The 13728-nt window shown below is 36.9% G+C and overlaps 3 protein-coding genes, 1 long non-coding RNA gene and 1 other non-coding gene across 5 annotated transcripts; 2 read left to right on the plus strand and 3 right to left on the minus strand.

Moving 5' to 3' along the window:
- The first annotated feature begins 251 nt into the window (after positions 1–251).
- On the plus strand, positions 252–323 carry TRNAE-UUC (transfer RNA glutamic acid (anticodon UUC)). The gene has a single exon. It is a non-coding gene; the product is annotated as a tRNA-Glu (tRNA).
- Positions 324–436: 113 nt separating this feature from the next.
- Positions 437–2769, minus strand: LOC108861241 (F-actin-capping protein subunit alpha). Its single transcript, XM_018635073.2, has 10 exons — positions 2524–2769; positions 2261–2376; positions 1985–2074; positions 1832–1896; positions 1499–1660; positions 1331–1409; positions 1157–1234; positions 957–1031; positions 824–859; positions 437–742 (listed from the first exon to the last, which is right to left on the minus strand). Exons 1-10 carry the CDS (start codon positions 2639–2641, stop codon positions 632–634), a joined length of 930 nt encoding a protein of 309 aa, XP_018490575.1. The 5' UTR covers positions 2642–2769; the 3' UTR covers positions 437–631.
- A 130-nt stretch (positions 2770–2899) lies between these two features.
- LOC108861243 (uncharacterized) lies at positions 2900–3581 on the plus strand. Its single transcript, XR_008946187.1, has 2 exons — positions 2900–3226; positions 3340–3581. It is a non-coding gene; the product is annotated as an uncharacterized LOC108861243 (long non-coding RNA).
- A 274-nt stretch (positions 3582–3855) lies between these two features.
- On the minus strand, positions 3856–6494 carry LOC108861242 (uncharacterized). Its single transcript, XM_018635075.2, has 7 exons — positions 6122–6494; positions 5666–5784; positions 5524–5589; positions 5238–5435; positions 4985–5103; positions 4781–4886; positions 3856–4467 (listed from the first exon to the last, which is right to left on the minus strand). Exons 1-7 carry the CDS (start codon positions 6345–6347, stop codon positions 4000–4002), a joined length of 1302 nt encoding a protein of 433 aa, XP_018490577.1. The 5' UTR covers positions 6348–6494; the 3' UTR covers positions 3856–3999.
- Positions 6495–7327: 833 nt separating this feature from the next.
- On the minus strand, positions 7328–8022 carry LOC108861244 (protein RALF-like 22). Its single transcript, XM_018635076.2, has one exon. The coding sequence runs from the start codon at positions 7888–7890 to the stop codon at positions 7531–7533; it is 360 nt and encodes a 119-aa protein (XP_018490578.1). The 5' UTR covers positions 7891–8022; the 3' UTR covers positions 7328–7530.
- Between the last annotated feature and the right edge of the window lie 5706 nt (positions 8023–13728).

Genomic DNA, 13728 nt, shown 5'->3' on the forward strand with positions numbered 1-13728 from the left:
CCCATTCATAACCTCTCTAATGTATACGTTTACATCTTTCACAAAGGTAGTATGGAACCCATCACATTGCAATTAAAGACACTAAACTCAAATATTTTCCAGCTCCAAAAGCACATAAACAACAATAGAAACCTCCAAAATAATTATAAGAAACTCTAAAACAATGTCACAAGTCTAATCTGGAGGCAAATTCACCTGTTTTCCTTTCAGAGAAGGATGATTTTGTTAAGCCAACTGAACCTAACATCTAATCCGATGTCGTCCAGCGGTTAGGATATCTGGCTTTCACCCAGGAGACCCGGGTTCGATTCCCGGCATCGGAGCTTTTTGCAAAAGAGTCCAACAAATTTTTGCACAGAACGTTTGATGCATTCAAGGGATGCGTGGTTTGTATCTTTTTTTATTTGCGGTTTGTACAAAACTAGTTTGCGGTGCATTTGCTTTTCAAACCCATTTCTTGAACTCCACTAACAATATCAATGATTCAACACTTGCATGCAGTTTTGTACATAACCCACAAACGAAGAAACAGATATACAGACACAACAGAAACATAATCGATGATACTATTCCCCTTCACAGAAACTTGTTAACAAAACGGAAAAAAATGAGGTTGAGGTCTGATAATTAGTCACTTGCCACCAAGTCCAAGTTCTTTCTCTACCTCTCTGGTTAGGCTGAACTGTAAAGTGTTCTGCCATGGGAACAGAGTTCTTGTCACTGGAAGTTTCCTCCTCAGATCCTGCAAATAATCCCAAAAACCAGATGGATGAGTAAAAGTACAGACCTCCAGGCTCTAAGTTACAGCCATCAAAAACTTTACCTTGAAAGTGTTATCCGGTAATTTAGAATAGGCTACCTAATGATTGTATCGGAAGCATGATTAACAACACAATAACAGAAACAAAAGGAAAAAGAACGAGGAAAAGATAATTGTAAGTAAGCTATTTGGAGACCTCTATAGCTGCAAGGTACTCTGTCTCATGGTGCCTGATGGTATTGGCTATGGCTATCGCGCAGTCATCCGCAGACTGAAAAAAATGTAAAGAATAATTCAACCACAAGTTTAGTATCAGGCCTTACAGTACACATGGTGTAAAGTACATGCTAGCCTTGGCTTCTAGTGAGATCACAGTCGAGTATGTGGAGGTGGTACCTGAAATATTGTTGAATCCTGGAACTCTTTCTTTGCATCTAACTCCACATTTCCCTCTTCGAAATAATGGGCTCCTACCTGAAGAGAACGAGATGACAAACTTAACATAAGCTCACTGATCTTCAACTGTCTATGAATAAGTCACATCCAATTTACAGAGAGCATAACCGTTACCTGCACTTTCCCTTTTATATCAAGCACCTGAGATTCATCCTGGAAATCAATGTGCCATACAGATCTCCAACTACCATTACTGCATAACCAAAACTATTTCAGCAGAGACCATAGCTGCTGCTAAGAGAATTTGACAATAAGCAGAAGAGGGATCAGTAGGTAACACACCAGAAGTTCTGAGGACTGAGTTTTCTAGCAGTAATTATAACGACAAGCTCAAAGTCCGACCCTGGACCATCGGCATCTTTCCCTTTCACACAGTTAACGGTAGACACACCTTTCGGGTAAGATTCACTTACGTATCTCTGGATTTCAGCATCAAGAGCAGATCTGTGATGAACAAAACAGCCATTTCAACATTATAGTATCCTTTTTTTGTGTGTGCACATATTATCCTATATTCTACTGTTTCGAAGTGCTACTAATGTTTGCTCTGCTGCCATAAGAACTTAAGCTACGACTAGATGAACATCCAGAAGTGACGTTGATGTAAAACCATACCTGAATTCCTCAATATAGGAAGATGGAAGTTCTTCATCATAAGCAGGTCGTACTTTTGTGCAAATCTGATCATAGAAAAGTGACACAAAGTTAGACTTAGATTCACGAAACGCAGAACACTATAACAAAGTATAAATACAATCAGTAGTGAACCTGTTTAACGTGATCAACTATGGCAACCTGAGCAGTTCTTGGATCAATGTACTCATTCTCAGTAACCTCACTGTAAGATGAAACAATCACCTGAGACACACAAACAAAAACAGGAAGCAATACTAAATCTCTGCAGCGGATTTGATCGAACAGTATCAAAGAAGCGTTGCGTGCTACTTAAGATAACAGCACTTCGTTCATCAAAAGTTCTCTCATTCAAACAACTATATAGATCTCACTCTTGAGAAATTTAAAATCAAAACGAAGATAACTCACATCACCAGCTCTACTGGGCATTTCAAGGCAGATCATGTGCGACTTGTTGTACACTGGAAACGCTTCCATAGCCGCCTCGTTGTAAACTTCCTCATCGCTCAAAACCTCCTTCAAATCTGCCATAAAATTAAGACGAAAATGTCAAATCACAGCACAACGATCCTCACGAAAACAATCTATGATTACGAATTCTCATACAGAGTCCACATCTCAGTGGTATTAGAAACACACATTCGCCTCAACGTACAAGTGTAATTGAGTACCTTTGGCCACGTAATTGATCTCGCCAGCGGGAGCGTTGAGGAGAAACCATTTCGCAATTTCTTTCTTCTGATCGTAACTTAGTTCCGTCTCCTGTAACTCGTCTTCTTCGTCCGCCATAGCTTTCTATCTCTCTGCCAAATGAAGACGGAGGAGAGAGAGGGGTTATTGTCGCCGGCCAGATAAAACTTTTTATGGCCGAGATTTAATCATGGCCGTTGGATTGTGACGGTCAATTCACACGGTGTCGTTTCGCTGTATTTGAGCAGATTTCATGATGCCATGGTTACGGCGTCGTTGCACTGTTAGAAACTTAAAGGATGGAAGCGAGTTCAAATCACAACCGTTGGTTTGTGAAGATGTGTTTATAACGATGTCGTTTCGCTGTAAATGGAAGTTGATATCCCTCTATACTAAATCAGAAGTCACCTCGCCAATCAAAACCTGACAACCGGAATTTTTTTTTTTAAAAAGTTAGTTATCCATCGAATTGGATAAAAATCTATGCCACTACAATATAAATAACTGTAAAAGAAAAACTATCTCTAACAATAAAAAAACTCCACAATCCTTGATTCATGGTACAATTCAAACAGTTTTATTTCCTATATATTCTCAGTTTATAAATCATCTTTTCTATTTGCTCTTTGCATCGTCATCTCCAAAGCATGTTTTTTTGGGTTTTGAGTGTAGTAACAAACAATGGTATAAATTTCTGACTATTTTTTATCGAATTCATTTTTTCCTTCTCAAATTAATACTCACTTATCTTTTTTTTTGGACAAATAATACTCACTTATCTTTTTGTATGATTTAAGCGAAATAAAGACAGTGATAAAAGTTTCAGACTTCCACACAAGAAAGGAGACATACAGAATTGGGTTTCTTCAATTGAAGAAGTAGCCGCTTTTATATTTGTCGATTTATTTGATTTGAGTTTCTTTCTGATTATTTATTTTTCCTTTACAGATTACTGTTGGTGGTTAACAGGTTCGTAGTTTTTTTCTTAAAGAAAAGACAACGCGTCTGCACAGATAGATTGACCATGAAAATACTAAAGTGAATATTTTTGCATTTTTCTTTCAGTTAAGATGGGAAGTTTCTTTCAGTTAAGATGGGAAGTTTTAATGTTACTGAGTTTTTGGTTTATTATGGATATAGGGCAAAGAAAAAAAAGACTAGCTCAACGTGACATCAAGAAACGTAAAGATAGCATATCAATGAGCTATACGAACGAGATTAGGTAATACTGTTGATAGAGATATTTTATTTAGCTTATTGTCGTTGTAATTTTTTAGATATACTCTTGAGCTAATCTTAGTATCCATGAAATGTAGTTTTAATATAATACATATAAACTAAGGAATTATTTACCCGTACGTAGTACGGGATCAAACACTAGTTGTAGAATAAATTTAAGTTTCTATAAAACTATAATGTTATTCAAAACTGAGCTTGTGTAACCTAAACTAATGATCCTAATACAAACTAGCAAGTGTAATCGAGTTTCTGTAATCTCCATGGTTCACAAGATTTACATCTCTCCATGCTTTTAAAGCCCTGATTTCACCAAATTTTGCGGATTCGCCTCTACTCTTGTAATCCATGTTCAGAAACAACCCTTTAGCTGCAAACCCCATGATCTCAGTAGAGTCCAAAAACCTCTTAACCTTCAGGCTGATGCTTCCTTCGGATGGCAGTCCCCTTTTAGGAACCTGGCAATCCAAACCATTGGAGACGACGTCGGTTTGGGAAATTTGGGCTGGTGATTCTTCTGAGAATTGTGCTCCCAGAGATACTTTATCAACCTGTTGCTTTAACTGGTGTAGTCTTTGTCCTATCCTGGAAGATACAGCGTCGTACAACTGCTTCCTTGAAACGTTTTTGGCTCCTTCAGTGTCTGAAAGGTCGCTTAAGTGAATAGGATCTCCAATGATCACTGTCACCTGCGAAATGTTTGACCTTAATCTATTAGGAAGAGATTGCAAACACGTTCTGACCTCTAAAAATCCTAAATAGACAGCAACATTTTCACTTAATTAACCAACATATGAAACCCCAAATAGCTTAACGCATTAGTTCAAGATTTGGTTTCAACCAAAAAAAAAAAAGGATTGGTTTCTTCAACCTAAGAACCACTAAAAATCAAGGCCCGTAAAGGTAAGAGAGTTTCCATTAATGGTTCGTAATGAGATTGGTTTCGAACTGTGAACAGACTGAAGGCCACAAAGAAGAGTAAAGGAACTTAAAGATACTCACTGTTTTGCCAATCCGTGGAACACTGGCTCCTATAGGCATTATATCTTGCATACCAGTATGCACAAAGGGAACAACCATGGGGAGGGTATCTGCGTCCAAAATCAACCTGCAAAAAGAAGTAAATTACAAGCTCGTTTTGTTAAGCATTCTAGTGGAGTGATTCCATATAACGGAGCTGAACTTTAAAGCAGACATATGACTCACCTTCCAATACCTCTTTTTGCTGCACCCATAGTCTTACCACCATCTCGAGAGCGACTACCTTCTGGAAATATGTGAACCCACCCTCCACTATTCAGCTTCGAAATCGCAATGTCCATTCCCTGTGGGATAGTTAGTAGCAAATTTTTACTCACTTTTCACACCAGAACATGCAAGACTTGTTTTCATCCGATATTTTGAAAGAACAGGTGACAGTTACAAAAAGGTAGGTCCTACGAAAATCATCCTATTTCACCTGCTGATAAATTCCTTCACCGCGTGAAACTGGTAAAACCTTGACGGATCGGAAGAAAGCTGAAGTTACAGGGTTCTTAAAGCATCTATCCGTAGCACAAAGCGTCCACCTCAAATTACGCGCATCAAGTAGAAGCTTAGGCGGAAGTAACGAAGCAATGACAAATGGATCATCCAAGGACGCCACATGATTGCTAACCTGGAGATTAAGCATATAATAATAATCAGATAACCCCCAACCACAAAACATACCAAAAAAATCTTCAGAACACCAAGTCACCTCATACCGTCACAAGAGGCTTATTCTTTGGTCTGTTGAGCAAAGCATCATGCAACTTCTCTAAACCATACACCTAGAAAGGTCAACCCAAAAATAAGAACTGAGATTACACGTCTGAAAGAAAAGAATGTATCTTTATGGAACAGTACCTGAACACGGTTAAGGCCATTCATGAAAACATGACAAGCGTTTCCGATAAGTGGTACAGCCACAGCTTGAAGCATCCGGAAGAGAGCAGACTCTTCTTCTGCCGTCAAATCTTTAGGAACTGCAACAAATCAAGAGTTGTCTAATAAAAGAATTACCCACAAACAAACAACCAAGAATACTAGAGCTAATCTACCAACCAATAAACTTAACAATCTCTCATCTACTACAAGAAACTAAACCAATAGTCTCCAAATTAACTTCTCTCTCTGAGAGAGAACCACCAAAGCAACAAGCCACTAGACCTCTCATATGAATTTAACAAAGGCATATGCACTTTCTGATTCAATTAAAAAATCAAACATGAGAGATCATGATCATGATTCAATTGCCTATAATAAGCAGATACAAAGATCTATCACAGAGTTTCTAAACAATGGACGATGATTCAATCAAACCTCTTCTGCGATAGAAAGCAGGAGCAGAAGGGAGAGACTCGCGGCGGAAGTTCCGGAATCGAGCAGCCAAGCGGTGGAAGGAGGAAGAGAAGTAACCGTCCGTATACAAAACCGCGGCTCTACCACGGTGATCGTCGACGGCGATTCGAAATCGATCACGGAGCTGGACCTTGAGTAACAGCAAACTCTTCCATAGATCCGCTTTGTCAAACAATTGAATTCCCATACTAAAAAAAAATCCTCTGAATTCAAATATAAAGACGAGATTTTTCCGACTACTTTTCCCGGCGAAGGAGGTGTATAGAGAGAGAGATTAGCTGCAAAGGGTTTGGAGTATTGTTAACGTGAACGGCGGTGAGATTTCGCGCATAATAGCAATTGGATCAACGAGACATGGGCCCATGCGTATATATCTTATAATGGGCTTTTTTTGTTTGCCGACAATGAGATGGCCTTGAGTAGACACTTGTTTAACCTTTGGTGGGACACGATGGTCTTAAACTCAGCTGACAAAACATGTGGGTCCTGCGGCCTATGTAATAAAACTAGTGGGAAGCGTTTAACTTTTACTTGGGTTTGGCTTCATGGGCCTTTTCCCGGGTACGAGGCAGAGGTGTGTTTTATCAGTTGTTAAATTGGACTCGTCGGAGGTTTAGTAAGTACAAACTTGATGAAGTGACTATGTGAAGCCTATATTACGAATATGAGTGGTTGTTTAGAGTCTTCATTTTCTTTTGTAGTAAGGTTACATCACTAATGTAAAATGTGGACAAAAGGCTTAAAAACATTACTCAAACAAAGCCAATTCAAATTCAATCATAGCGTATTATTCTTATTTCGCACGTTTTCATGTTTTTATGCATTCGTAATGTGGTTACTGTTCGTCCATTAATGTCTACAAAAATATCCAACGATGCATACCAGTAATATCGAGTATACCTAAACAACTACAATAAGAAGAAAATGTTTTGAATATTAAGCGTGTTAGGCTGTGATGGTCCCATCATTACCTCTAATTAGCCAACATGCCACCAACAACTAATAAAGGAATTCATTTCTGTTAACTCAATTAATTATATGGTCCGTCGATATAATTAATACAAATCAGATTCAAAAATTGAACTAATTACTTTTCGTTAATTGTTACACAACACAAAACGAAGCACAGATCTCAATTTCTTCTCGGACTAATAACTTTTGCTAATCTACCCAACTTTGAATTATTATTTTTATTTATATGAACAACCAGCAAAAATAAAAATAACGATATGTTTTTTCTTTGTTTCGTAACATAGACTATAGTTTTCAATGTGTCAATCAAACCCATATATCCCGGAAATAAAAAAGATAAAAAAACAAAAGGCAAACACGCAAGGGCAAAACAGGAATTGTACTGATCATCTTCCTCTTCAACGCCTGCACCTGGTAATGGTGCTGCATCCACGGCTGTAAGGATTGGCCTGAGCGCCACGCTGGCAGTTGTAGTACGAAGCTCCACGTCGCGAGCAAGGTACACTGTTCTTCCTCATTGCACCGTAGCTAATGTACTTCTTCTGCGCTAACATGCGCCTGCTGATCTCTGAATCGAACTCCATCTCCTCTTCCTCCGCTATACACTCAGCGATGGAGCCTTCGCATCCGGAGAAGAGCGAAGAAGATCCGCTCCGTACGAAATCAAGCGAGTCTCCGAAGCCTCCGCCGCTGGCGTTGACGGCTGAGATTACGAGCGCGAGGATCGCGATGACGGCGTAGATCGCGCGAGAGTTCATCTTCTTCTTTGACCAAAACCTTCTGTCTATACCAGAGGCTTTTGAGATTTCTTGAGTCGTCTTTGTGAATTTGTTTCTCTCTCTCTCTGTCTGAAACTTGATTCTGTACACAGCTTAAGACAACAAGTTAAGCATTGGTGTTTAGCTTCTTATAACATGATAAATTTATTACAACGGGCTTACTTGTGGATATATTTACGACAGTGCCATTCTCTTTTTCTTTGTATATAAAAAACCGGTAATCGTTTTTTTATTAATTATGAAATTGACTTATACGCAATTGGCGCATATTATTTGGTATTAACAAATTGTGAAATTACAGTTTCTAGGCTTTGAAATATTCTTTGGCTTAATCTCAAGTTATTTGATGTTTTCGTGCACCCACGACTTAATTAGGACGGCGTCAACATAATTTTTTTAATTTGCAATTTGATTTTATTGCATCATTCAACTTCAGAAACTTGAGTCTTCAATGATTCTAATGAATGGAGAAATTCTTCATTATATAATAATGTTTTTTGTGCAATTTAGTATATAATGTTATTACTATTTTAAGTTATTATCACTAGTTTTTTAGTTAAGTAATCATCAATATTGTTTAGTTGATTTTTTTTTTTTGTTTCTAGTGAGCCAAACATGGATGGCGTTTTACGTAATTAACAAGTGAAACCATGGGCCTCGTTAGGCAGCAGCTGGTTGACTGGTTTGTCCTTTTCATCGTCGCTATATCGGCCAAATGGTCTGAACTCTAGTTAGACGGTAACGGTAACGCACGTTTTCTCCTCCTTCCGTTAATGTTATTCTCGTCGCCGTTCGGTCGTTACTGCGTTCAGCCGTGATATAGCATGATGCTAAAACTTAAATTTAGATCGTAAACTGAATATTAACACTCGTTAACTGCATTTTCACAATAGTACAAAATCTCAATCTACAGATTATTTCAGTTTCTAGTTTCTACACTAGTACAACTTGATAGTCCATTAAGATAAAATGAGAGATCCAAAGGTAGATAGTTAAATAAATTAAATTAGCGTTTATCTCAGTCACTAGACACATTTCAGTAGAACATTGATATTTACTCCTAAATTTCAAGAGAAAATATATATAGATATAGATCTCTAAGTTGTTGAATTTTTATATTAAAGTTTTTACTAAATGTCTATAGTTCCAAAATTTCCGAGTTGATCATGATCTCGGTTTAGTGTATACTCATAGAATTAGTTAAGATGCAACTTAGTCTTGCCGGTGAAAAAGTCTACCTAGAGACATGCAAACCACTCTCTTAACTTTGTGGCTGTTTTATACACTCCACCGGTACACCACCATTCATGGGTAGCACCACTTCTCAGCGTGACATTTCTTTCTTATTATAGATAGAAAGATGTTTTGATAAAAAAAAGATAGAAAGATGTTAAAAATTAAATAAGGTATTTTAACTCTCATAGAGTCATGAGAATCCATGTGTGTTCAATAACGTGTGTAGATGACTATATGTGATTCAGAGACCTTTAAATGATCTGAAAGTGCCGTTCTTTTTACAGAGTATTTTTATTGAAGAGCGGTAAGCATGCTCAACTAGGATCTTTATCCAATACACATACTAATTTTCAAATGAGAGAGCAACGGCTAGTTTGTCTTTTTAATACTATTATCTTGTTCCCTCCTCCGGTATACATTTACACGGCGTTAGTAAGAGAGGCGGCGCGTAACGTGCGACGACACCGTTAAGAACCAAAGTGGGGCCAAGTCACAGATCACCAAGGACGGCGTTTGCGCGTTACCAACTTATCCCAAGAGCCAGCTAGCCCCTTCAACCAATTTTTTAATATTTGATTAAAATTATAATCTAATCTTTAGTATCATACTAAACATCTGCTTTATTCGGTTGTGTTTTCAAAAGTTTGATAGATTACTAGCAAATCATATGGTCGTTAATATTTATAAAAAGTAGTAGTAATGATTAGCAAGGCGACGACAAATCTTTGTATTTGGAAAACATATAATACATAATAATTGATGCAAGCGAAAAAAATAAAAGCAACTAATTAAGAAGAAAATACATAACACGTAAATGTAATGCAATTATGCAAAGGTGAAGAAGCTCTTCACTTTTCTTATGAGGCTATCACGAATAAGATACCAATGATAAGGAAATCAACAAGAAAAAGCAAAGATTCCAAAGTTATGGAGAACCCCTCTTTCATATTTCCACACATCTTTTATCAAGTAGATGAACCTCTTTTCTAAAGATAGACCTCTCTTTAAAATTTAAAATACAGATTTTTTTTTTTTTGCTAAATTTAAAATACAGAATGCAGCCAACTCCCAAAGTTTGATATTTTTATAAGATTGTAAACAACATAATTTTATAATTTTCTATTTCTTTTGTTTCTTTGGACTTATTCACCATTATTTGCTTGTTTAAGTCTATAAAGAGAAGTCGACAAACAAAAAGTCTATAAAGAGAAATAGAGTGGTTGGTACCTTTAAGGAACATTTTAAATTGATGACCCATTTCAACCTGTCTCATGCTTTCATAGGTATTCATGAAATAAAACCATCTTTTTATGTTTGATCAAAAAGAAAAATCCATCCTTTTATGTATACATATTGGTTTAAGAATTTCAACTTCTCAATTACATTCAGAATCACTTTGTTCTAGAGGCAAACGGAGTAAACAAAGGTTATGTTTTGCTGTAAATCAATTGGGGCATTGGTAAAAGGATATAATAATGCGGTTGAAATTGGACAAGAATATGTATAGATGAAGAGGTTCAAGGTGTGTTGGCATTCTATTTTTATGTTAAGTCAGAAAGAAAACAAACAACCCCGACTGAAACACACAACACGCAATCCAGAAGTGTTGCCAAGAAAGGATCAACTTTGATGATAGTGGATGAAGCACCTAACACAACATATCTATGCATATAGCTTCTTCACCTTTAACATCTATTCTGTCCGAGATATATATATATATATATGTTTGGGAATATATCAAGAAAATCTTGGTGTCTTGCTTTATTAATTATTACCAGCATGTTAATATGTTATGTCGCATTCTGATGTAGAACCCATTGTATTCTTAGGACCCGTTTTCTTGCAAAAAGAATGTACAATAGTCAATAGAGTTCAATAAGAGACTAGATCCGCTGGCTGATAACTTAAGAGGGACTATTGCTCCATGCAATATTCTTGGTCTTGACGCCTGTGATCATGGTTTATTAAAGGTTTCCATCAAATTACATTACAGAATAATGATAGAAACAGAGCTTGATGGCATTTGGATAGCATTCGGTGGCGCCATTGGATGATATCATACACCATAAAAAACTATTTCTTTCAAATTACTACTCTTCTACTTAAAAGATAGTGAACCTCAATAGATTCAAATTAGATAATGACATTAACACCACGTCTACAAAACTGCATCATCTAGGTTTTAGAAATGATGATAACAATATGTAAGAACAAAGGAATATGGTTTTTTTTTTTTTTTTTTTTTTTTTTTTGCGAAACCAGCCTTTTTCATTGATTTGGTTTAAACCGAAGTAAACCGAGAGTTTAACCGAGAGAGAGCCTGTTTGGCTTCTCGGTCAGCTCTAACATTACGCGATCTTGGGATAAACTGAAAAACAACAGAATTGAAATTGGTAGATAGAAGTTGGATGTCGGCAAGGAGAACTGCGATCTCAAGAAGCTGTCCTTTGGAGTTCACGAGATTGACGAGGATCTGAGAGTCCGATAGGATCAGGAGAGCGTTGAATCCATACTGGAGCGCAGAGATCATGGCGTCTCGCAACGCCAAAGTTTCTGCAATGAGGGGAGACGCCACGAAGGTGGAGGTCTTTGAGTAGGTGGAGGATGGTTTTACTACTGTAACATTCCAATGCACATTTGACCTTAATTAGACTTGAATTGGCAACTACATTCATATAATCAATGCTGGCGATAGGGTCTAAGACATTAAAACATCTTGGAAATTTTATTTTCAGCCAGAGTGTCTTAGACCAATGAACGGACAATAAGTAAATACCTTCAAACGTACAATTAAATGAGCTTTGGGACCTTCCTTGAATATCATAAGCATGAACGAAACTTTGACTAGTTAGCCAACATCTTTCAGACTGTATTTTCTTATAATGGGTCTTTTTGCTGTGGCATACACTTAATGGGCTTTTAATGGAATTTTTTTAGTTAGGCCCATATTTCGATCGTGGCGCCATTGACTAGTTCCAAGCGTAAAGTGTTCGGTGGGCATCCTTAACTACTAGCATTAAAAGAAAACGGGACAGAAGTTTATAGATCGCGAAATAATTTTGTCGTGTGACAGAGACAAATCTCGTAATTGTACTATTTTCTTTTACCGAACCACGTATCCTAAAATCTGCAATAAAAAAGGAATATTTTTTATTTCTCGCAAATGGAATCTACAATATTTGCAGTGACCTCTAGCTAGAGCAACCATGTGATATGTCCGACAATTCTTGGGCTTAGTATATTTGTATATAAAATTTTGTTTGTTTCTCTGAAATATTTTCTTAACTTTGTTCTCAAGACAAAGTGGGTACAAACAACTCTCTGTAAATATGCATTATTTTATTTTATGCTAAATGTAGACAGGGCAAAGATTTACACAACTAATTGTAATGAAACTGACTGATAAATGCAGACAAACGTCCTAACTTCTGCAATAAACTTCTTAATATGACGCATACTTTTGCGAAATCATCCTCAAACCATGGTTTCATAATTTTCACTAGTCTTCTCTATACGTTCGTTGACTTTTGATTTATTTGATTTTTTGGTAACACAATAACCTGTGTTTTATTTGTTAATTAATTTATTTGATTGATAAGCAGCCTTAATTTTTTTTATAGTTTGTAATCACTCACGTTATCATTACGTGACCGTGCTGTAGTGTACTGTTACCGTGTGCGATGTTCATTATATTTAGAATGAACATTTTTAGGAAAATGTTTTCCATTAGTTATTGTGCTACATAACATAACATACATGTATAAGACAGAAACAACGTACAGGTATATAACTGTTAATTAAGAGAACCATGTAGTTTCAATGTATTTGTGAATTATGATATACATATGGCTACTACTGTTTGTTTGACTATGCTTGTCAGAGATACTAGAAAAGAATCATAATTACTGTCGAACCTACTTTTTTGAAAAATTAGAATGTTATGTTGTTGTTTTTGTTTTCGATCTATATAATTGCTGTTGATCCTTTCAGCTTTGTAACGGTTTGGACTTTTGTCCCTTGTTAATATAAATGTTTTCAGATGAAAAAAAGAGTATAAAATAGTAATATGTGTTTGACAAAAAAAAATAGTAATATGTAATCTGACAACACATAAATATCTTAATCTTGATAGAATATACAGGTGAATTATTATTTTCAGACGGCAGTCTCAAGTAAGCTACTTTTTTTTTCCATCTAATGAAATATATTAAAAGGTTTGAGGCCAAATAAACCGAAATATAACCCGAAATCCACTGAAAAAGGCAAGCAAAAAAAAAGAAAAAAAATACAAACTGGACCTCAAGCCCAAACGACGCCACGCGTTCCTACACTCTCGCCAAACGCCCACGCGTTACGATCTACTCTCACGCGCTTGATGCGTCTCTCACTCCTCTCCTCGAGATTCGAAACATCACATCAAAGCTCATAACGGCGGTGTTTGCCGGAAAAACTGAAGCAACCACTGTTTCGCCGGATCTCACCGTTTCTGGAGCACACATACCCCTCTTCATCGCCTATTCTTCTACGGAGTGCTTCACCGGAACCGTACCGAGCTCTCCGCCAGGCTAGAAATAGACACCA

The sequence above is a fragment of the Raphanus sativus genome, chromosome 5 (assembly GCF_000801105.2).
Source record: "Raphanus sativus cultivar WK10039 chromosome 5, ASM80110v3, whole genome shotgun sequence".
Taxonomy (NCBI): domain Eukaryota; kingdom Viridiplantae; phylum Streptophyta; class Magnoliopsida; order Brassicales; family Brassicaceae; genus Raphanus; species Raphanus sativus.